General features: G+C 61.3%; 1 protein-coding gene across 4 annotated transcripts in view; it reads left to right on the top strand.

Moving 5' to 3' along the window:
- Clip2 (CAP-Gly domain containing linker protein 2) overlaps positions 1-23,072 on the top strand; it is a 57,689-nt gene that overhangs the window by 11,708 nt on the left and 22,909 nt on the right. For all 4 annotated transcript variants that reach the window (XM_071605727.1, XM_027948412.3, XM_027948413.3 and 1 more), the window contains exons 2-8: positions 2,298-2,502; positions 12,246-12,793; positions 18,096-18,220; positions 19,072-19,285; positions 19,742-19,939; positions 20,769-20,872; positions 22,281-22,341. In XM_071605727.1, coding sequence (XP_071461828.1) covers positions 2,373-2,502; positions 12,246-12,793; positions 18,096-18,220; positions 19,072-19,285; positions 19,742-19,939; positions 20,769-20,872; positions 22,281-22,341 — 1,380 coding nt within the window. In that variant the 5' untranslated portion in view covers positions 2,298-2,372. The remainder of the gene's footprint in view (positions 1-2,297; positions 2,503-12,245; positions 12,794-18,095; positions 18,221-19,071; positions 19,286-19,741; positions 19,940-20,768; positions 20,873-22,280; positions 22,342-23,072) is intronic.

Below are 23,072 nucleotides of genomic sequence, written 5' to 3'. Positions count from 1 at the left end.
CTCGAGGGGGCGGCGTGTAGGTGTCCAGTAGGTGAAGTGAGGCAGGCGGAGGAGAGGCCCCCCGGGGCCTGGAGGTGGGAAGTGTCAAGCTGGTGGTGAGGACGTCCGGGGCGTCGGCAGCAAGGGACTGGGCAGCCTCCAATGCCAGGGGCACAGTTCTCACCTAGTCCTCGCTCCCGGGTGCATGCTGGCTAGCGGGGAGGCCAGAATGGTTGCCCTAAGAGTGGCCGGGTTGGGTGGCCACTTGGGCTGGTCACTGTGAGGGTTCTGAGGAGGTGAAGGTATCCTGGCCCCACCCGCTGGACCACCTCGTTTACTCATTCACTCACCGTTTGTGCCAGGCTTCTGGGTCAGGACCAAGGACGGCCTGGTAAAGAAGACCCGGTGACATCCACTGTCACCAGAGGCCACCTTGCAGGCTCTTGCTGCTGGTTCAGTGACAGCGAGGGAGCAGCCCCCGGTCCCCCGGCCCGACCAAGTGGCTCCCGGCCTCCAGAATCCCCAGCGCACCAGGGACTTGGAATGTTGGTTTTAGTGTCCCCTCCCCTGGCTGTGCCAGGACACATCTTGCTGGCCTAAGCCAATTGTGAGGACCCTTTGCATATTCCTGCTGTGCAGGTTGGCTTCCAGCATTCAGATCTCTTTTGCTTGCAAGTGACAGTGTCCCTCAGATAGTTTTAGGAAAAAAAAAAGTGAAGCAGTGCACGTGTGCATGGGGGGTGTGAGCTGGTGAAGGTGTGAGCTAGCGTGGGGGTGTGTGAGCTGGCATGGGGAAGAGCTCTCGTGGCCAGCTGCAGGCTCGGCTGGATCCAGGCTCTCTGGACCAAGGGGCTCGGCTCTGCTTTCCTGGTGAGCAGGCTGGGGCAGGCTCTTCCACGAGGTAACGGGATGGCACCTAGGTGACATCCCTGGCGTCCACCCCACACCCAGGTGGCCTCAGAGCAGGGAGCGCACCACTTCTAAAGGACCCAGCAGATCCGGGCCTGATGTTCCCTGGATGCATGCTCTTCCTTCAGCCAAGTGCAGGGGCTGGGATGGCCGGGCCTGGGCCACGTTTCCACTGCAGGAGCGGGAGCAGGATCATCCACGGAAATTGTCGAATTCTTCAGAGGGGAATGATGTTCTGCCACCAGGGGTGGGACAAGAATGTTGCTGGGTGTGACGTCCCCATGGCCTCAGAGCAAGGTGCCTAGACTGCCTGTCCCCGGTCCCAAGGCCACGGTGCTCTCCCCTCCACCTGTCCCCATTGCACAGTGCTCCCCAGGACTGGGTGGGATGGACATGGCCACAGTGAGCCCCACAAGCCCTCCCTGCCCAAGGCTCGTGCACCCCACGGCCCCTGGACCCTGTGCATGACGGTGGAGTTAAGAACCCTTCCCTGGCTGGGTGCAGCCACAACTCCTGCTGAGCACCTGGGCCCTGGGTGCCCTCCGCAGCACCACAAAACAAACCTGACAGCAGCCCATTCCCAGGCGATCCTAGGTCTCCTGGGAGCCTGGAGCTCTGCCCCGCCAGGAGCCCCCTTGTAGAATGCTGGTGCCCCTGCCTGCTGAGGTGTCCCCCTGCCGGCTGAGGTGTCCCCCCGCCGGCTGAGGTGTCCCTCCACCTGCTGAACTGTCCCCGTGTCTCTGTCACAGGGCACTGTGGAGCTGTAATGGTGGAGAGGTACCCAGAGGGCAGGCCCCGCCTGGTGTGGGGTGAGGCAGGTGGCCTACAGCCTCCTCTGTGTGTCCCCAGCCTGGAATGCATGGGCAGTGGGAGCAGGACCATGAGCCAAAAAGCAAGGTGGAGGAACAGGCTAATGGCGGGAATCAGGTGCTGCCTGGTCCAGGCCACCTCAGAAGGGACATGAGACACTGGGGGGTCCTGCAGGGCCTGGGGCCTTGGGAACGTGCCCCCCTGGGGTTGCCTGACTAGGGAGAGCCATACCCAGCCTGGGGGAGGTCACTCAGCCCGGCCCCCCTGGGCTTGATGCAGCCCTTCCTGCAGATCCTGACGGGTTAGCTTTGCTTTCCAACCTGGCCCCACCGCCATGCTGTGTGACCTGGGCCCCCGTCTGCTGCGTCTCTGTGCCTTTGTCTCCCCACCTAGAATTGGTGTGGCGATGGTCCCTGTGCACAGGGTGGGGGTGCCAGAGTCCTGCGAGGGTGCCTGTCAGCATCTGGAGCTATGGGGCTGCCACCACCTGGCTCCGGGAGACAGGCGTGGCCGTGTTTGCAGTGGACGGGCCCTGGCCTGGCCCGCGCCTGTGAGTGCCGACCACGGTTACGATGCAGCTTCCTGTTTCCTACCCGCAGGCAGGTGAGGAAGAGAGGATGGCAGAGAGAACGTGACCTGCGCCCACCCTCATCCACCCTCCGAGTGGCTCCACCATGCAGAAACCCAGTGGCCTGAAGCCCCCTGGCCGCGGGGGAAAGCATTCCAGCCCCATGGGCAGGACGTCCTCTGGGTCAGCCTCGGCCTCTGCGGCGGCGGCGGCAGCGGCCACTGGCTCCAAGGAAGGTGCGTGGGATCAAGGGCGGGCAGGGAGCTGTGTGGGGAAGGGGGTTTTTCTGGGAACACAGGCTGCTGTGTGACCAACCTGGGGGCCAGTGGATCACTGCAAGTTCTTCTTTATGTCTATCTGTGATCCTTTTAATTAACTACTGAGCAGGCTTTGAACAGCCCTCTCTGTGCTACCCCCCTTGGGGTGGTGGGCACACCCATGGCCCTGCTCTGAGAGGGGAAAGAAGGCCCACGGAGGTCTGGCACCTGCCTAGGTCTCTAGGGCCATGGGCACAGCCAGGTTGAGTGCTCCAGCCTCAGTCCCTCCCTCCAGAAGCCCCACTGTCCTTCGGGGCTAGCCTCTGCTCCCAGCCAATCTTCTCCAGAAGACCCCTGCCCTGGTAGCCTTTGTCACCTGACCTTGGCCTTTGCCTTCCTGCCAGAGGGTAGCTGCTGTGTATTTGCTTTTTTCTGATGATAAACATGAGCTGAGTTCATCTTCCTTCCCAGTCAGCTGTGCCTCTGCCTCTGTGCTGAGTGATGGTGACATCAATTTAGGACTGCAGTGTGACCCCTGGTTGCTCCCTAATCTCAGGCCCTGCGGTCTGGAAGCCCCTGGGGGCAGGAGCTGGGGGACCCTGGGTCTGCTTCCTGCTGGGCAGTTCTAGAGACAAAGGAAGGTGTGCCTGTCCCTCCTGTGGCCATTGGTGACGCCCAGTGCCTGCCTCCCCCCTGGGGCTGGCTGCTGCCTTAGCGGGTGGATTCAGACACCCAGGCTCATCCACCCAGGCTCATCCACCCAGGCTCATCCACCCAGGCTCATCCACCCAGGCTCATCCACCCAGGCTCATCCACCCAGGCTCATCCACCCAGGCTCATCCACCCAGGCTCGGGGCAGTGAGCTGGGAGCAAAACCTGGGCGTGGGGCAGGGGATCCCGGCTACCACAGACCTGCCTTGTCCTATTCCAGGGTCTCGAGTGACAGGAGTCCTGGGGGAGGGGCAGATGGGAGTGCCAGGTGAGGACAGTCCCTTCCTCCTGTTGGCCTCTCAGCCTCCCTCACTCGCCTGCAGAACTGCTCTCTGTAATTCTAGGGTGCCCACCCCCTGTCCGAGGCTGGCACCGTGCACGAGGGCACTGGCAGTGGCTGGGGGCTGGCGTGTCAGTTGGCATCTGCTCTGGGAATCAGTGCTCGGCTGCCTCCCAAAGCATGAGCTCACTCCCTGGGCAGAGAGTCTGGCAAGGGATGCGGCCTGGCGGCTGCCCCTGCCCACCCCATGGAGCTGGGAGGGTCCTGCAGGTCCCCAGAGCCAAGGCTGCAGGAACAGCAGGGTGTGGGAGGGTGAGAGGGCCCAGGAGGGAGGGCGTCTGGGAGCACCTGCGGGAGCAGGGAGGACAGGACAGGTATCCGAGACTGCCCAGAGGCAGTCAGGGCAGGCTTGCCCAGGCAAGGACACTGGTGCCCAGGCGCTTGCAGTTTGTTGTGGGCCTGGGGTGGGAGGCGGGGCTCAGCCTGGAGGCTGCAGCTAGAGGCTGCTGCAGGGCGTGGCCTCCCCTTGAACCACAGGTCTATGCCTTCTCTGGGCCTGGTACTAAACCTCAGGCAGGGGCAGCTGGGCTGCAGTGGCCAAGGTATCCCTCCTGGCCCTAATAAGAAGGGCTCTGGGGACCTGGCCGAGGACCCCGGGGCGGCCGAGTGGAGCGGACAGGCACAAGCCACCACTGTGTTCGCTCTGTGCTTGAGGCGCCAACTGGGCGGGCGGGTCCTTGAAGGGCTCTCCAGTCCCTGTGCTGTGGCCCCACCCCAGAGATGCTCACCTGTGAAGGACAGTGTTTGTCACCCACCTGGCACAAGCTCTGTGGGGGTGGTTAGGCAGCTCTTCCTCATGAACAACCCCGGTGTCACCTTCTCTAAATTTGTTTTTATTTATTTGTAGCAACACTGGGGGTCACACTCAGGGGCACTTTACACTGGACCATGTCCCCCCAGGCCTTTTTATTTTGACGGGGGCCTTCCTGAGTTGCCCAGGCTGGCCTTGAACTTGCCATCCTCCTGCCTCAGCCTCCTGAGCAGCTGGGGTCAGAGGTGTGCGCTCCCAGGCCCGCCCCTCTCTTCACGGTAAAGACAAGATGACTGGCCTGCCGTCCAGCTGCTCGGGAGGCTGAGGCAGGAGGTTGCTCCAGCCTAGGAATTGCAGCCGCACCTGGGCAACAAGAAAAGTTAACAATAAAACGAGGACAAGACACGGTCTTGGAGCACTCTGTCAAGTTGCCCAGGTGACAGGGCCAAGGGTGTGGGGTCGGAGCTGAGACTCCTGGTCCAGCCCTGGTCTAGAGCTGACACTGGCCACCTCCCACCAGGGGCTGCCTGGGGCCCGAGGCCAGTCGCAACTGCAGACACTCTGCTCCTGTGGCCAGCAGGTGGGAATGAGAGGAGCATGTGTCCTTGTAATGTTGGTCACTACTGTCCCCAGTGTGGCCTTGCCTCACGCTGGAGACATGGAGGTGGAAGTCAAGTGTGTGAGTCGTGACAGACACAGACTTGGCCCTGAGGGTGGGGCTCTTGCTCCATCACACGGGGCGGCTCCACAGCCTTCCTGTCCTGGCACCCTGAGCTTGCAGGCCCCTGCGCCTGTGGGTGCTGTGGACATGGAGCTGGCGAAGGGCCCCAGTCTGCAGGGAGATGTCTGTCCCTGCTGTTCCCAGGCTCCTTCTCGAGCCACCCCTGGTGGGATGTGGTTTCAAGGGTACCAGCAGGGCAGGACCAGGACCCTCGAAGCCCTTGCTGCCTCTGACGTCCCTGCCCAGGCTGCCAAGGTCAGCCGCTCCCTTCAAGGCCAGCTCCTCCGCCCCCTCCCCTAACCACATCCTAAACTTTCTAATGGCTTCAGGATGGGGGAGCCAAGCTGAGCTCTTCCGGGGCTGTGCCGGGGGCAGGGCCGCCTGACGTTCCTGACGTCGTCCACTATTGATCAGAGTGGGCAGCGGGGGCCAGCGCCTGCTGCCCGGTGGCCCAGCGGCTGCACGGCTTCTCCATGGGGAGCTGGCTTTGTTCTTTCCGGGGTAAGCCACCACATCACCCTCTCCTGGTTCCCGAGGTTCCCGGGTGGGAGCGCTGTCCACCAGGTTGGGAGCAGTGGGGACGGGGGGCTTTGAGCTCCGTGGGCTCAGACAGGATGCTGAGCAATTGTGGAGTCGGCCACCCCTGTGGGTGGTCTGAGGTCCCTTCTTAGGGACGGTGGCATAGTGGCGGTGTTGCTGGATGGATGACCTTCGGAAGGTCCCTGCCTCAGCCAGGGTGGCCCAGGAGGGACAGACTCAGTCCTCCCAAGTCTGGCGGATGCTGCCAGCAGGCGCTCCCTGTGGCAAGGGGTGCTCCCTGTGGGCTGCCTCCTTTGCCCGGTGACCTCTGGGGAGAGGAGGGGCTTTGAGCAGGAAGCTGTCTGGGTCTCGTGGGAATTTATGTGTGTTCCTTAGTCGGGGCCACCGCAGAGTTGGGGCCATCGCAGAGGGCATGTGGGGTGGGGACCAGCTGCATCTCAGCTGGGGCATGCAGGGGAGTCTGTGTGGGTCCATCTCCCAGGCGTGTGCCTAAGGTGGGCACAGATTTACACCAGGCAGCCCGGCAGGCACGCTGTGATCCCCGGGAGGATGGAGCCCCGTGGGGTGGGAGGGGGAGAGGTGCCATGGGCGACAGGGACAAGGGCAGTCCGGAGCTGAGATTTCTTAGGTGATGCCAAGAGCCGGGGACCTGCTCCACTTGGAACACTCCTGCTTGGTGCCTGTGCCCTTGGCATTATCTCTATTTTTTTTTTTTTTTTTGGTACCAGGGATTGAACTCAGGGGCACTTAACCACTGAGCTACATCCCCAGTCTTATTTTCTATTTTATTTAGAGACAGAGTCTCACTGAGTTGCTTAGGGCCTCACCGTTGCTGAGGCTGGCCTTGAACTCATGATCCTCCTGCCTCAGCCTCCCAAGCCACTGGGACTACAAGGGCGTTACCTCTATTACAACTACTTCCCGTTTCCAGAGGGTCCTGGTGTGGATGGTGACCGGTGCTCCCCTTACTCCCAGCCCCCGTGTGTGGCCAGGGTGCTTTTAAATGCATTAAAGGCTCCAGGGGTCCAGCGGAGAACACCTTGAGCCCCTTTAGCTGTGTTGAAGATGCTGTTTCCCAAGCTTATTTGAACTTAAAGATTAATTTTTTTTCATGATATCTAGTCACAGCCTGTGGAACTGTGTCCTGTGGAGCAGTTAGGGCGGGGGCCACCTCCCCGAGGGTCCAGGTCCTGGCCTGGGACCCTCGTTCCCTTCTGAGGCTATCAGGGTGGAGGATGGAGTTCTCCGTGCTCCTGGATCATGACATGCTCTTTTCACGGGTCCCTGCAAGGGCCCTCGTGGTTCTTAATCGATCCCTGTGTCCCCTGCTCCCTATTCCCTTGCTCCCTCCCCCTGCATCTGTGCCGGGTGCCTATGTGGGGCTCTCGCTAGAGCGACTTTCCCACCAGGCAGCATGTGACCAGTGCATCTCCATGTGACCTGGAGAAATGGCTTCTAAGGGCTGCTTGCTGGTCTGAGTGACACTGAGGCTTAGGGACCTGCCCCTCTATCTGGGGGTGCTAGGATTCTGGCTTTTTAGTTTTGTGAACGTCAGAAGGGTTTTTATACTTTCTGAATCATTCCCTTGGGAAGTGGGTCAAGGATGACAGTCCCTTGCTTTTATTTTTTTCTCCTAAGAATATTATATTTTACCTGGATTGTACTTTATCCGTTTCAATATTTTTATTCCGTGGGCTCTGGGTAAAGGTCAGAGGTCAGCAGGAATGACCCCGGGCCCGCTGGGGTGGCTTAGCGGTCCAGGGCTCTGGGGCCTGTGTGAGGCCCTGGGTTTTATCCCCGGCACAGGAAGGAAGGAGGGAAGGAGGGATGGAGGGAGGGAGGGAGGGAGGAAGGGAAGGAAGGAAGGAAGGAAGGAGGAAGGAGGGGGGAAGGGAGGAAGGAAGGAGGAAGGAGGGGGGAAGGGAGGAAGGAAGGAAGGAGGGAGGGAAGGAAGGAAGGAGGGAGGGAAGGAAGGAAGGAGGGAGGGAGGGAGGGAGGAAGCAAAGCAGCCCCAACGTTGAAATGAGCTGGGGCTGTGGAGACGGGTTGGGTTTCTGCTCTGATGGCGCAGGGGCGAGACCCTTCCGATCGTCTGAGACCCAGGAGGCAGTGTGGCCTTTGGAGCTGTTCTGAACTTCAGGGTCCTGGTCAGTGGCAGGCTGGGAGAGGGAGGCACAGCCAGGGGATGGGTGTGGCCCAGTGAAAGGCAGGCTGGGGCCTCCTGAGACGGGCTCTTGGGGAGGTCTCTCTGGATCAGAATGTTGTTTGAGGCCTTGGGGGACATCTGGCAGCACGCGGCTGCTGGTTGGGCAGGTCTGGACAGGACAGGAACGCAGTCTGGGCTGGGCAGAGCTACTGGGAACCAGCTTGGCCTACACATCCTGTACCGATTGTCCTTTCTAGAGGCCATCAACCCCCAGCCCCCTCTAACAGGAGCAGAAAGCTTGGTCTCTCCTGCACCCTGTGCGACCAGCTCAGGGCGGACCCCAAGGATTTATGAACGGCTTAAGGGAGTAACAGGGTAGTGTGTGGGCAGTTTCCAGGGCTGCCAGGGCGTGAGTTAGATCATGGAGTGGGCACAGCATGAGAGGGGGTCCCAGCCCTGCTCACTCCCTGGACAGGGGTGGGGCAGGTCAGGACCTGTGGCTTCTCTTTCTCCTCCTCCCATGTGCATTGTAGGGAGGTGGGTCTTAGGTGGGCCTTGCGTCCAGGGGAACTGGCCCAGCTGGCTCCTAAGAACCAATTGTGAACTTTCAGGAGTTTTGCAAGTCAGGTAATAGAGACATTGTTTAAAAACCAGGCTGGGGGCACAGCTCGGTGGTGGCATGTGTGAGAGCCTGGGTGCGTCCCCAGCACCACACACAGAAGAAGAAATAGATGGTGTGAATTTAGTGAATGACCAACTGCTGGCTGCGGTGGTGCGGAGAGCTTGATCTCTCTCCAGCACCCTGCGTGACCAGCTCAGGGCCGACCCCTCCACGCCCAGAAGGGGGCTGCCAGCCCCTTGGCTCCCAGGGAGGCAGCGCCCAGTTCCCCGGGAGCCAGGGGGCTGGGAGCCCCCTTCTGGGCGTGGGGGGGTCTGAGCTGGTCGCGCAGGGTGCAGGAGAGACCCAAGATTTCCGCTCCTGTTAGAGGGGGCTGGGGGTTGATGGCCTCTAGAAAGGACAATCGGGTCAGCCCCCTCTGAGAGGGTGAGGTGGCCGCTGGTTCCGTGACTTCTGGGGCAAGAGATCGTAGGAGACCACTCGAGGCCGAGTCCTTCTCTTCCCACGCCAGACCCCCACGCTCTCGGTCCGTTTCTTGGCTCTGCCTGGGATGTGGCATGGGACCTGCTGGTTTCTGTGTGTCCCACCTCTGCTCCCACCCCTTGCTGGTCCTCTCTCGGCCACGCCTGTGGTCCCCAGTGGCCGGCGCAGTATCAGGCACCCAGTGGGTGCTGGCTGAGGCTGGGCACAGTACTTGCTGGGCCCTGCTGCTCTGGGCAGTGGTGGACTCAGGGGTCCTAAGGCCCAGGCCCTGCCCTCAGGGAGCTTCCAGGGGCTCACCTGGGAGGGGGTGTGGGCTGAGCGAGGCCTCCCCCAGCCGAGTTTCACAGCTTAGCACCCACAGGCCCCTCGCCCTTTATGGACTCCTGGGGAAACTGAGGCACGGACATGGGGAGGATGACTCCAAGGACTCTTTGGGGAGATGGGGGCTTCCAGGGGGATTTCTTTGTTGTCCCCAACCTCAGGCAGCTGAAGGGGAACTTGAGGAGGGTGTGGCCTTTAGGCGGGCAGCCTGCGACTACTGCAGAGGGCAAAGAAGCAGATGGCTAGGCTCAGGCGCCTCTGGCTTGCGATCTGGATTTTAGCAGCTGTTGAAACAACTGGTGGATGGGCCTGGGACCCCTGGAGGGGGCGGGGGTCAGGGAGAGATTACCTGAGGGTCCCCTGGGTAGGACAGCTGGGAACAGGGACAGCTGAGCAGGCTGCTTCTTACTAAGAATAGTCCCCTGGGTCTGTGGAGCCCCAGGAAGCCCCCTCTGTGCCCTAAGCAAAGGCGGCAGGTAGAGACGGCCCTGCCGGGCTCTGGTGATCTGTCACAGCAAGTGTCCAGAAACAGATAGGAAGGGGCTGCCACCTGCCAGGTTCAGCTGCCCGTGTGCTCCGGGGGACGGCTCTGGAGCCCGACCAGCTTGCCCTCTTTGGCCCGGGGACCTCAGCACGTTCCCTGCCCCATTTCCTATCTGCAAGGTACAAATGTGGCGAACTCAAGGCGCCCTGTTCACTCTAAGTGGCAGCTGCCGTTTCAGTAATCATAGCGCTGACCCTTGTCGGTGACGGCGGCAAAACCCACAGGTCCTTGGGTGACGTCAGGAGGGTCTGGGAGCTGGAGCATCACGGTGTGTGCAGTTTTCTCCTTCAAGGCTGCTTCTCCCCTAATAGGGGGCCGTTAGACCTGGTGGAGGCCAAGGGGCATGGGAGCCTGGCAGGCCATGGCCTGTGAGCACCTGTGGCCTGCCTGTCCCCGATGCAGGCTGCTTGTTACAGAGCAGGGCAGGCCTCCCAGGAGCTCAGCGTACAGGCACAGAACCAGCCAAGGTCTCTGAGCCGCAGGATCGCGACTCACGTCCCAGGAACCCTGCAGAGGGCCCATCGCTCTACACGAGGGCTCTAACAGTTTGCCCGAGGTCACCAGAGCCTGCCTGGAAGCCCTTCTTGCACCTCCTGGGCCTTTCAGGTGCAGTGGCGCAAGCCTGCAGTGCCAGCGGCCCCGGAGGCTGAGGCAGGACTGCAAAGCCGAGTCCACTTGGGCAACTTTAGCAAGACCCTTTCTCAAAATTTCAAAAGGACTGGGCTGGGGCCCCCCTGGATTCTGTCCTCAGAGACCTGTCCCCCAGACCAAGTCTTAGTCCCTGAGGTGGAGTATGAATCATTCTCGTAGAAACCCCCTTGTGTGGCCTAGCACTTTACGCCTGTCTCCCAGGAAAAGCCTGTAGCAGACGGAGAGACGGGGAGAGCACCCGTCTGCAGGTCCGTGGGCCCTGAGGCCAGCTCCCTCAGCTACGGGGACCCGCCTCCTGGAGTCATTGTGGGAGAGGAGAGTCTTGGGCTCCGCAGCCCAGGATCCCACCCAGAGCTTCCCTTTAAGCAAGACCCAGGGGTCCTTGAGCTGGAGGGTTAGACACCATTCCTCTGTAGAGAGCCGCAGGGTTCGCTCAGACTCTGGGACCCGATCCCTCAGGGGAATCCAAGTTCTGGGGTGACCATGGCCACATGGCGGGTGCTGATACCCCCTGTTGGATGAACCCAAGTGCCGGCACCAAGAGCCAGAGGCCTTTGGCTGGAGCTCAGCTCTGCTGCCCACCATCTGGGAGCCATGGTGAAGCACCTGGTAGCTCTGAGCCTCCGTTGTCTCACCTGTAAATGGGGCAGAGGACGAGGGGAGACTCCCCGCGCAGAGCCTGGATGGGTGTCTGAGGCCTGTGGTCATCCCAGTGCAGGGAAGCTCTTTGGACCCCCAAGAGCCCGGCTCTCACGCAGGATGCACCTTCCCCTGGGCAGGGCTCCGTGGTGACCGCCCAGGCTCAGGGTGGCTGCGTTGGTGGCAGAGAGCCCACCCTGCTCTCCCCTATACTTCTGCTGCAGCCCTACAGGACAGTGGCTTCCTGGCTCCTGAGAGTACCTGGCTAGGCTGCACCCTGGTGGTGTTAGCCGCTGTCCTCTGGCCCTTCTCTGGCTGGCCGTGGGAAGGACTGGAAATGGGCAGCTCTGGGGGGGCCTGGCGGTACTCTGCCCCCAGCCGCAAACCAAGGCCCATCTGCCTGTGAACTGTCCCCTGATGCTTGACTCGGTGGCATGGTGGGGGCAGCCTCACCCTGGGCTGGGGACAGGGAGTGGCTCAGAGGGTGATGGTTGGCATAGGAGGCTGAGTAGGACCCAACCCTCAGGCGGCTCAGAGTGGAGCCAGCCAGGCACACCCAGAGCACAGCTCAAGCCCTTTCTGTGGGTGACCTTGAGTGAGCTGCTCCCTATCCTGCCGCAGCACGCCCAGCCCAGGCCTGGCAGCAGACGTCCTCCCTTGGAGCCCCATTGCTGCTGTATGTCCTTGAGCAAGGCCCTTGCCTCTCTGAGCCCAGTGGCTGGCCCAGGGGACCCTCAACACCAGTTCAGACCAGAGCCCGGGGTTCAGCCCCAAGAAGGGAGCGAGTTAGGTGCCTGCTACCCCTGGCACAGTCTGAGGCTGGCCCTGGGCTGGGGCTGCTGCTGGAGGAGGTGGGGAGGGAGTTTGGTGGTAGACGCTCTGAGGCTGCCGAGGAGCAGGTTGGGAACCTGCAGTGGGTTCTGGAACCCTCTGAGACAAGGAGGAGGACACAGACCACTCCCTTAACATCTGGGTCCCACCAGGGTCCTGGTGGTCTCCAGTTAGGAGCTGAGGCCTGAATCCTCCAGTGGGGAGGTGGCAGCTTGGCATCCCCTAGGATGGGTCTATGAATCTTGAGTGACCTTGGGCAGTGGAAGTGACCTTGCTTACCAGGAAGCCCTTCTTAGCGCTGAGACCTTCCAGAAGGGCTGGGAGGGTGGGGAGTGCCCAGGGGGTGCCCAGGGCCACGCTGTTGCTCACTGGGCTCATGTGCCCCAGCCAGGCTTGGTCCTAACCCTGAGCCCCCCTGTCTACAGGCTCCCCACTGCACAAGCAGGCCTCGGGCTCACCGTCCTCCACCGCAGCCCCCGAGAAGCCCAGCTCCAAGGCGGCCGAAGTGGGTGACGACTTCCTGGGGGACCTGGTGGTGGGCGAGCGCGTGTGGGTGAACGGCGTGAAGCCCGGCGTCGTGCAGTACCTGGGCGAGACGCAGTTCGCGCCCGGCCAGTGGGCGGGCGTGGTGCTGGACGACCCCGTGGGCAAGAACGACGGCGCTGTGGGCGGAGTGCGCTACTTCGAGTGCCCGGCGCTGCAGGGCATCTTCACACGGCCCTCCAAGCTGACCCGGCAGCCCACGGCCGAGGGCTCGGGCAGCGATGCCCACTCGGTGGAGTCGCTCACCGCGCAGAATCTGTCGCTGCATTCCGGCACGGCCACGCCCCCGCTGACCAGCCGCGTCATCCCGCTGCGGGAGAGCGTCCTCAACAGCTCTGTCAAGACCGGCAACGAGTCTGGCTCCAACCTCTCGGACAGCGGCTCTGTGAAGCGGGGCGACAAGGACCTACGCCTGGGAGACCGTGTGCTGGTGAGTGCAGGTGGCACCCAGAGAGGCAAGCTGCAGGGAGGGGACAGGGAGGGGACTGGGGGCCTTACAGGGGGTCCACAATTGGGCATGTCCTCATCAGCACCAAACCAAGGGACAAGGGAGCCAGGTGAAGTAGGCTCTGGAGACTTGCTGTGTGAACCTCAGTGAGCATCTGAACCTCTCTGAGCCTCAGCCTTCCCATCTACACAATGGCAACTTTAATAGCACCTGACTGGAAGGTTGAAATGTGTTACTACTGTCCTGCCTTCACACGGTCACTGATTTTTACTCAAATGCTCCATAAATACTGGCCATCTTTGACATCCGTTTATCCAGCCTGCCAACATGGCTGCACCAGACGTGCCCTGGAGAAGGCTGGGCACCAGTGCTCCCAGCCCCTGCCCAGGCCAGGTGGTACCCACGCCCAGTCAGCTATAACCTGAGTGACCAGTGTTGTTGACGCCGGGAGAATTGGGTCACTGAAGGCTTCCTTCCAGGGGTCCCTCTTCTCTGGTGGTCCCAAATGTTAGAAAGTGGACAGTGGCCCCCAGTTCCTTTGGAATCTGGATCTGTCCTTCTATACTCTGAACATGGCAGTATTTCCTGGGTACCTGCTATGGCCAGACTGAGGGGGTACCAAGATGAACAGGACAGAGCCTCACCTGATGTGTCCCAGCTGTCTCTGCCCTCCCAGGACCACAGTGTTGCGAAGGGGACAACACACAGGGAGGTCCCTGAAGGTGGCCTGGCATGAACAGCCGATGGGAGGCATTTGACTCGGGAGAGCGGGGCTCACCTGGAGCCCCAAGACTCCAGAGTGGGGTCCCCAAGGGTATGGCTGTCTGGGCCCCTCTCTTTGCCCTGTAGACCCTGCTCCTCCTGCTCCCCCAAACCAAGGTTTCTCCCAGAGGCTTCTGGGAACAGCCTTTGGGGTAGGGGAGGGAGAGGAAGTGTATGTGCCTAGGGCCAGTTGGACCCTCGGGCTGGTGCTGTGAAGTAGCTTTGTCCCCTGCTTTCCATGACTGGAGAAGTTGAGTGACCTGTCTGGTGATGGCACAGAGCCTGATTCAGACCAGCCTGAGGCCCACCTCTCTCTGAGCCCCATGCCCCCCTCGGCTGCCTCAGGGCTGGCTGTCCCTCGGGAGCTTCTCCTGGGGTGGCCCTGTGGTGAGCATGGCCAGACTTGATTCCTGCCTCCGGCAGCCTCCAGCCTGCAGGGGAGGGGAGATGGTGTCACAGACCTGGTTATCTCCCCACAGACTCGGCTGCATGTCCTGAAGCAGCAGTCCCGGTTGCTCAGAGGCCTGGCCTGGGGGGCTTCCTGGGGGACGTTGTTAGGGCTGAGCCTGGGGAGTAGCCGGCATGCTGAGAGCGGTCCGTGGTTGTAGCGAATACCCAAGCAGCTAACTTACAAAGAAAAAGGGTTTATTTCAGCTCAGGGGCTTGGGGGCTGCAGTCCGTGATTGATTAACCTGTGTCTTTGGGCATGGAGTGGCACGTCATGGCTGGGGGACGGTGGGGCCCAACCACTCACCTCATAGCCAGGGAGCAAAGAGGAAGAGGAAGAGCTGGGGTCCCCCAGCCCCCCTCAAGGGCACACCTCCAGGACCTGGAAGAACTGCACCCCACTTCCCCAGTAGGGCCTCCCTAAGGACCAGAGCTTTAAGACATGGTCTGCAGCTGGTATAACCAGGTGACAGGGACACACGCTTCTTTTTTTGGGTTGCTGGGGAGTGAACCCAGGGCCTTGTGCATGTGAGGCAAGCGCTCCACCAACTGAGCCATGTCCCCAGCCCCAGGAGCTTCTTGACCAGTGGCCAGAGAGACCAGAGAAGCTGGAGAGGAGCAGGGGTCTGAGCAGGGAGCAAGGAGCCTCGGGGCAGGACCACACCCCGAGGCTGGCCTGGGAGGCCCTGGTGGGGCTGGGCTTCGCCTGTTCACAGTGGAGGCTGCAGAAAACCTGAGAGGCAGGTTCCCTGCTGCCCAGTGTGGGTTCGGGATCCGAGGTCAAGAGCCGGCCGGCTGCAGGGCAGGTCCCAGGGGAGGCAGGATGCGTGACCCCCTGCGGGTTCCTCACCCCTGTGGAGTGGGAAGCTCAGGCTCTGCATGCTACTGACCAGCCTTGGGTCCCTGCTCCCTGCAGGGAGTGGACACTTCTCTGTGTCGGGTATCCAGTGCCCAGAGGCTGGGCACACAGGGAGGACCGTCCAGCTGGCCCAGCAGCAGGGCTGGTCCGCCAGGGGCTGGCACTCGGGCTCCCAGCCCACCGAGGCTGCAGTCTGCCCTTGGGAGCGAGCCCCGACCCGGGCACTGTGTCCAGCACGCTGTGCCTTGTCACCTTGGGCCTGTCCACTGTCACACAGGGATGGTGGCCTGGCCCTGAATAACAGCCTGCGGGGCACAGGAAGGGGCAGTGGCGGCCACCTCTTTTATTCACTCAGCAAAGCCTGCCTTGGAGCGGACATTCCTGGGACTCTGGGTGGAGACAGGATCGGATCCCAGTGAGGGGTGTCCACTCTGCAGGGTGCAGAGCCGGCCTGTGTGGGGGCGAGGCCCAGACACCGATGACACCGCTCCTGGGGTGGCCGGGAGCCACACGACTGTCACTCCCACTCAGGACAGTTGGCCGTTTCTAATAAAAGTAAACATGTCTTTGTGTGACCCAGCTGTCACCCCCCTGGTGTTCACCCAGGTGAGCTGGAAGCCATACAACCCACCACCGCTGCTCAAAGCAGCAGGTTCCCAATGGTCACAACTCAGCCTCGCCACTGGGAGGACCTTGTGTGGCCTTGGGCGGTGGCACATCTGCCATCGGAACGTTTTTCGGCAATGGGAAGAAATAAGCCATTTGGCCTAGAAAGGCCATCACATGTATTGGTAAGTGACAGCCAGCCTGAAAAGTCGATGTGCTGGATTATTCCCACTGTGTGACCTTCAGGACCAGGCAAAGTCAGGGCTGCCTTTTTTTTTTTTTTTAATGAAACTGGGGGTTGAACCAGGGAGGCTCTACTATGAGGTACACCCCAGCCCTTTTTTAAAAAATATTTATTTTTTTTAGTTGTAGTTGGACACAATACCTTTATTTCACTTATTTATTTTTTTATGTGGTGCTGAGGATCGAACCCAGGGTCTCTCGCATGTGCGAGGCGAGCGCTCTACTGCTGAGCCATGACCCCAGCCATCCCCAGCCCTTTTTTATTTTTATTTTTTATTTTGAGACAATGTCTTGATAAATTACTGAGGCTGGCCTCCAGCTTACAATCCTCCTGCCTCAGCCTCTGAAGTTGCTGGGATTACAGTCACGAGCCACCATGCCTGGCTTGGTTGAAAAATCTTTAGTCCCCGCCCTGACCCTGGTGTCTGTTCCTCCATCCCTCTGTGGGATGGACACTTGGCCCCAGAAGGGGGTCCAAGACAACCTTCGGGTGAGGGGATCCAGGCAGTGTGGGCTGAGGAAGGAGGGTAAGGGGAACACTTCTGCTCTGGAGGCGGAGTCCTGTCCCCAGCCGGTCTCCTCCTCTCTCACCCGCTGACACTGGTGGCCCAAGCTGTGCCCTCCATGGTGGAGATGACAAGAAGCTTCTCCAGGGAAAATGAGAACAAGAGAAGGTGATGCAGGCATGAGCCAAACACGGTGCCACTCAACATGCCCACATGCATATTCGTGCTCATGAATATTCATATGGTGTGAATGTTCACAGGGACTCCTATTTGGTGAGCCAAGGCGCTCTGGAGATGAAAGACGTGAGTGCAGAAATAAGCCCCGTGGAGGTGTCAGAGATGTCTGAGAAAGGAGGGCAAAAAGGGAGGGGCAAGGGCAGAGAGGACCAGCAGGAACTCGCGCTCGCTGAGGGCGCAGGGGCTGGGGTTGCAGAAGGAGGGGTCCCGGGGAGGGAGGCTGGGGTCGGGAAGGACTGGAGCAGCGCCCCATGGTCGGCAGGTGCCTGGCCCCTGGGCAGCCAGGACAGCAGCCTGCAGGGGGAAGGAGAAGCCACAGAACCTGGGACATAGACATGCCGCGGGGCTCCTGGGTGGACAGCTGCTCCCACATACGGGCTGGGACTGCATGTGGCTTTGAGAGTTGCAAGGGACCCTGGACAGCGGGGGACTCGGAGATTCTATAGGGTCCATCCAGCTGCACTTCAGAGCGAGGGTAGTGGGCCTCAGAGGTGGCGCCTCCGGGACTCCAGCCCCAGCCCTGCAGAAACCAAGGCACAAGTGAAGGGGATGCAGTCAGAATGTCACCCCAGCTTTGTATCAGCTGAGACAGTAAAAATCAAAACCTTGAGGTCGTCAGCATGCTGCTCAGAGACAGGGAGGTCAATGGGGGAATGGTGTCCCGTCACCCCCACCCACCCCCACCCCACCCCCACCCACCCCCACCCCACCCCCACCCACCCCCACCCCACCCCCACCCCTGTTCCAAGCGATTGTTTCTGGGGAGAGGAGAGAAACTGGGGCTTTCCTGATGGCTCTGCAGGTATTTGACTCAGATACTCACAAGTGCAGCTGGGACTTTGGAATTTTAAAACAACTGCTACAGTAATGTCCACATTTCTTTTTTTTTTTTTTTTTGGTACCAAGGGTTGAACCCAGGGGCGATTAAACCCCCGAGCCCCATCCCCAGCCCTCTTTTGTATTTTATTTAGAGATGGGGTCTCACTAAGTTGCTCAGTGCCTTGCTTTTGCTGAGGCTGGCTTTGAACTTGCCTCAGCCTCCCGAGCCACCTTTCTTATTATCCTGTCCTGTGATTTTTTTTTTTTTTCCACTGTGGTAAAGACCACATGACATAGGATCGACCGTCCCAGCCCCAAATGCACAGGCCAGCAGCATTAAACACACTCACGTTGCTGCACAGCAAACCCGTGGAATTTTCTCATCTTGCAAAACAGAAACTCTGGATCTGTTAACAGTAACTTCCTCCCTGGCAGGGCCCCCACACCACCCTTCAAACTGCTTTTCAGGGCTACCTGTGATGCGTTTCTAGTATCCGACTCTATCTACAGTACTTAATTTTCACAAAAGTCCTTATGGATGAAGGTGGTGAGGCTCAGAGATGTTGGTGAGGCTCACACAGCTTGTCGGTGGCTGCATTTGAGTGCAGATACATGTCCCTCCCCAGCCTGTTTGTGCTCTTGCATGGGTCAGACTGGGAGGCACTGGAACCTGCGTCCCTCCCAGCTGTTCGTGAGCCTCCTCTTCCTCGTGTGCCCCCTGCCCATATGGGATAAGTCCAGGTGCGCACACTGTCTCCATGGTGCCTGCCTCGTCCTCCAGACCCATCTCTCTGTGTGCCAACAGGTTGGTGGGACGAAGACTGGTGTGGTGCGGTATGTGGGGGAGACAGACTTTGCCAAGGGCGAGTGGTGTGGCGTGGAACTGGATGAGCCCCTTGGGAAGAATGACGGGGCTGTGGCAGGCACCAGGTACTCGGGGCTTCCCCGGGACTGTTTTGGGGGGCAACAGGGACTGGGTGGGCTGGGAGCGAGGTGGGCCCTGAGCTGGAGAGCCCTTTACTTGGCATGAAGGTGGGTTGCTGGCCAGGGGGTGGGACAGTGGCAGCCCCCCAGCGCGTGAGCACCTGGTGGGACCTTGTGGTCCGGTGTGCCGTCTAGGACTGGAGTGGCTTTGGGAACAGAAGAGTCCACGGTTTCCATGACAACGTCTGCCTTCCTGTTTGGGGGTGGGTGTCTCTCATCCGCTCTCAACTCAGGAGCTGCCAGGCAGCCGCCCCTGCCTGGCCCAGCCCAAGGTGTCCTCTGCTGGCTTTTGCTTCTCTGTTTGGGGGACTCCTGGACAGAGAGCTCATGGGACTCCTTGATCTGGGGGTGATTAGGGACATCTGTGAGAACAGGGCTGCAGCCATGGCTGGGGGTCCTTTGGGAGCCAAGTTTGGGGACTTTGTACCCCAACATGCCACCAAACAGCTGTGTGATGGTGAGCCAGTCTCTTGACCTCTCTGAGCCTAATGTCCTCGTTTGTGAATGTAGACAACACTGGGGAGGTGAGATGAACGTCCCCGTAAAGGGATGGGCACTTGAGTCCTATGACTGGTGTCTCCCCACCCCCCAAAAGCAGGTGTTCGCAGCTGCAGGGACCCTGGGGCCCTGGTCACCTCCATTCCTCTGAGAATCCTGTCCTCTGTCTGGAGGGCTCTGCCCAGGTGCGGGTGGCCAGAGACAGGTGCCCGTCTCTGCTGGGCTTAGAAGAGGTGGGAGGTGAGGTGGTACCCGGCTGTGGGGCCGCGGTGGCAGCTTGGGTCTCCCCTGCTTCCTAGGTACTTCCAGTGCCCACCCAAGTTTGGTCTCTTCGCGCCCATCCACAAGGTCCTCCGCATCGGCTTCCCATCCACCAGCCCGGCCAAGGCCAAGAAGACCAAGCGCATGGCCATGGGCGTCTCTGCACTGACCCATAGCCCCAGCAGCTCTTCCATCAGCTCCGTCAGCTCTGTGGCCTCCTCCGTCGGGGGCCGGCCCAGCCGCAGTGGCCTGGTGAGGGGGCCTTGGAGAGGGTGGGACCCGGTGTCCCAGTCTGCCCTCTGCTTGCCCCGGCTCCCAGTGTCCCACAGTCTGGGGTTTTGAACAAACATGGAGGTGCCCGTGTTTCCTGGGAGTGACGGAGCCATTTCCATTCATTGCTCCTGTGTCCTGCCGCAGTGGTCGCCCATGCCTTTCCTGGGGGGACGGAGGGCCCGTGCAGGGTTCAGAGAGGCTGGTGGAAGCCCCGTGTGGTGGAGAGGAGGCTATTCCAGGAGTGGGCACGGGACCCTGTTCCGTCCGGCCTGGGCGCAGGGCCCCTCGGGGTCTGGGAGGAACCGGCCCGGAGTTCCCTGAACCATGTCGTCACGGTGTGCCTTGGGGTGTCCAGGCACTGGCCAGGAGAGAGCAGGCCCCAGGGTCCAGGCACCTTGGTGCCGCGGTCCCTGAGTCCCACCTGCACCCCCACAGCTCACGGAGACCTCCTCACGCTACGCCCGTAAGATCTCGGGCACCACGGCGCTGCAGGAGGCGCTGAAGGAGAAGCAGCAGCACATCGAGCAGCTGCTGGCCGAGCGGGACCTGGAGCGGGCCGAGGTGGCCAAGGCTACCAGCCACATCTGCGAGGTGGAGAAGGAGATCGCCCTGCTCAAGGCACAGCATGAGCAGGTGGGCGCCAAGCCACGGGGCCCCCAGGGCCACCAAGACCCCTCCTGCCAGTCCCCAGTGCCACTCACACGCAGAGAAATACCCAGCGTGCACCAGCAGCGCGCTCGCCCCACTTTCCAGACCCGCAGCCGCCCAGTGGCCTCCCCGGGCCCTTCTGGGAGCCCAGCCACGGAGCCGCCCGTCCTGCGGGAGTGCGAGCTTTTCTAGGTCATGAAAATCCTTCACTAAGTTAGTGGCTGTGTGGCCATCATCGTGACCTGTGTCCTTGTGACGTGGCCAACCCCTGCTGTCATTTACACTTTCTAGTCTTTCTCTTCTATATAATACCACCGGGACGTCTTGGGGACATAGCCGTCTGCGTGTCATGCTCTTGAGCACATCTGGGGTTGGGTTTCGGGGCAGGGCCCTTGCCCCAAGCTTGGGGCCGCTGCTGTCTCATCCCTTGATGTCTCTGAGTGACAGCCCCCACGCCCAGATCAGGAAAGCCAGGTTCACCGAGGCTAGGGATGTGGCGCCTGCCCAGCGTGGGCAGCCCCCTTCAGTTAAAAAGCCTGTGGGGGCCTCCGCCTGGTGGCTGGGAAGTGGGAGGAACTGGGCCACGGTCTTGGGCCAACCTCATGCATCTGGCAGTCCCCTGGGCGGGGCCTCCTCTGCCATTCCTGCTGGGTCTCTGGGCGTCAGCCCGCCCAGCTGCGCCTGCCCGGGGAGCAGGGGCTGCGGGGCATCCAGGCCTGCCCTCGCCCTCCTTGCCCTGCCTCTGCCCCTGCTGGACCCCACGCCCGCCCCGGGAGCCTGGCCCTGACCCTGCCGTGGCCCTTGCTCGGGCCAGTATGTTGCAGAGGCAGAGGAGAAGCTGCAGCGGGCACGGCTGCTGGTGGAGAGCGTGCGGAAGGAGAAGGTGGACCTGTCCAACCAGCTGGAGGAGGAGCGGAGGTACGCGCTGCCCGGCCACCCCGCTGGGCCAGGAGGTCGGGAGGAGCTCGGGCTCCGGGGTCCAGGCCCCAGCTCCAGTCCTGCTCTGCCACCCCAGCACTGTCACCTGGACTAGAGCCTGATCCCTGGGCCTTGGTCACCTGCCTGTTGAGTGGGGACTGGGTGACGGGAGCAGAGCTCCCGCAGAGTCCAGGCACAGATGGACGCTGTGTCTGCGTGCTGTAGACTGCACGTTCCCACCGGCCAGTGGCACATCACAGGACACCAGCCTGGCCCTCCTGGGAGCCAAGACTGGGGTCGGGGCCCCACATGGCTGCCACTGAGCCCCTGGGCCAGGTCCCCTGCACAGAGCTTCTAGCTCCTATCCTGGGGCTTGGTCCCCACTTCACATGCCAGGAAGCTGAGGCCCAGAGACGGCAGCAGAAGGACACGGGACGCCTTGCGTGGTGCCAGCCAAGCACTGTCCCCTCTTAGGATGAGCCTGGGGGCTGCCATATCGCAGGCGGAAAGCAGACCCGGTGCGCACCTAGGGGGTGCTGCTGTTTCCTGCCCCACCACAGGGGCTGTGGGGACATCCCGTCTCTTTCTGAGGCAGCTCCAAGGATGGGGCATACGTCCCCTTCTCCCAGGAAAGCTCCTGGCCAGGGGGTCACGGTACCAACAAACCCTGCAAAGTCAGATGTTTGCGCCTCCCACCAGCCCAGCCCGAGGAGGGAGGCGGAGTGATGTGGGCAGGTTCGCCTGGTCCCAGAGCCTCTCCCCCTCCCACCCTCCAGCCCCCCACCGTGCCCCTGGCCCAAGCCCGCACTTGCATCTGTGTTTGGGGCCTTCAGCCAGGGCCTGGGCTCCTCAGGCTGCTGTTTCTGTCTGACTCCCAGAAACGAGGGTTTATTTCTATCTGCTGAGACGGTCATCAGAGGCCATGGTCATCGAAGCCCACACATCTGGCTCCCATGGCAATGGTACTGAAGCTGATCATCGAAAGCAGTTCTGTAAGGCATTGCAGAAATTGTGTCCAGTAGGGGCCAGCATTGGCTTGTGCTTGCTGGGTGACCTTGGGCAGGCAACTTGCCCTCTCTGACCCTCTGTCCTTCCTCCCAGCTCACAGATTGGTCCACTTGGCAGCATCTGCTCCGTGCGGAGCCCTCACTAACATGGTGGTGACTCCATTACTAGTCCACCATCCTCTCTCCCCCCAGCCACCCCAGGAGAAAGGAAGGTCCTGCTCAGAGTGCAGGGTGGGCTGGGAGATCTGGAGGCCTCCAGAGAGCTCTGCTCCTGGGGACGGTCCCTCCGCGTGGTCTGGGCTCGGACTCCAGCTGCAGGCAGCCTCACCTTTCTTGCCGCCATTGACCTGATGCAGCCCTCCTCCGGGCCAGGCAGTCAGTCCCCTCTCTCCCCCCTGCAGGAAGGTGGAGGACCTGCAGTTCCGGGTAGAGGAGGAGTCCATCACCAAGGGGGACTTGGAGGTAAGGCTAGGGCCCTCCCTGAGCTGACCCAGCATCCCGCTGGGGGGCTTGCCGGCTTGTGCTGGCAGCACTGTGGGCCTCCTTGGGATGAGGCTGGGGGGTCACAACGGGAACAGGGAGGAGGGGTCACACCTGGAAGAGCGGGAGAGGCCACCAGGAAACATCCGAGTAGAGCGGAGGTGGAAATGGCTCTGTCAGAACCCCACAGGAGCCTGTGTTGGTGGCTGAGGTGGGGGACAGGATGGATCAGGGCAGTGAGGACACCAGCTGGGCCTGAGAATGAAGTAGTGGACTTCCTGTCCCTTCCCGTTGGGCAATAGCCCCAGAGTTGTCCCTTGGGCCGTCGGTTCACCTGGGACTCCAGGTGCTGTCTGGCTGGAAGCTCGTGGGGTCTCCGAAGGCACAGAGAACTGAGGCTCAGAAAGGCAGAGGGACGTGCCGAGTTGAGCCAGCAGGACTCGGCCCTGACCCTCACTGTCCTGGGCGCTGGGCCTCCAGCTGTCACCCTCACTCCTGGCTCTAGGCGCCCTTCCCTCTGCAGTCACAACCACCCGTCGGGTCCAGGGGTGGGGCTACTCAGGTCAGTTGGCCAATGGACGTGGCCCTGGAGCCTCCCCAGACCACTCAGAGACCACAGGGCTCCTGGGGCCACAGTTGAAGGGGCCAGAGCACCTTCTGCCTCCTGGGATGTGACAAGGGACAGAGCTCCCAGAGCTGGCAGATGGAATGGG

Source organism: Marmota flaviventris, chromosome 19 (assembly GCF_047511675.1).
Source record: "Marmota flaviventris isolate mMarFla1 chromosome 19, mMarFla1.hap1, whole genome shotgun sequence".
In the NCBI taxonomy this organism is placed as follows: Eukaryota; Metazoa; Chordata; class Mammalia; order Rodentia; family Sciuridae; genus Marmota; species Marmota flaviventris.
This window is presented reverse-complemented; position numbering and strand designations above follow the sequence as displayed.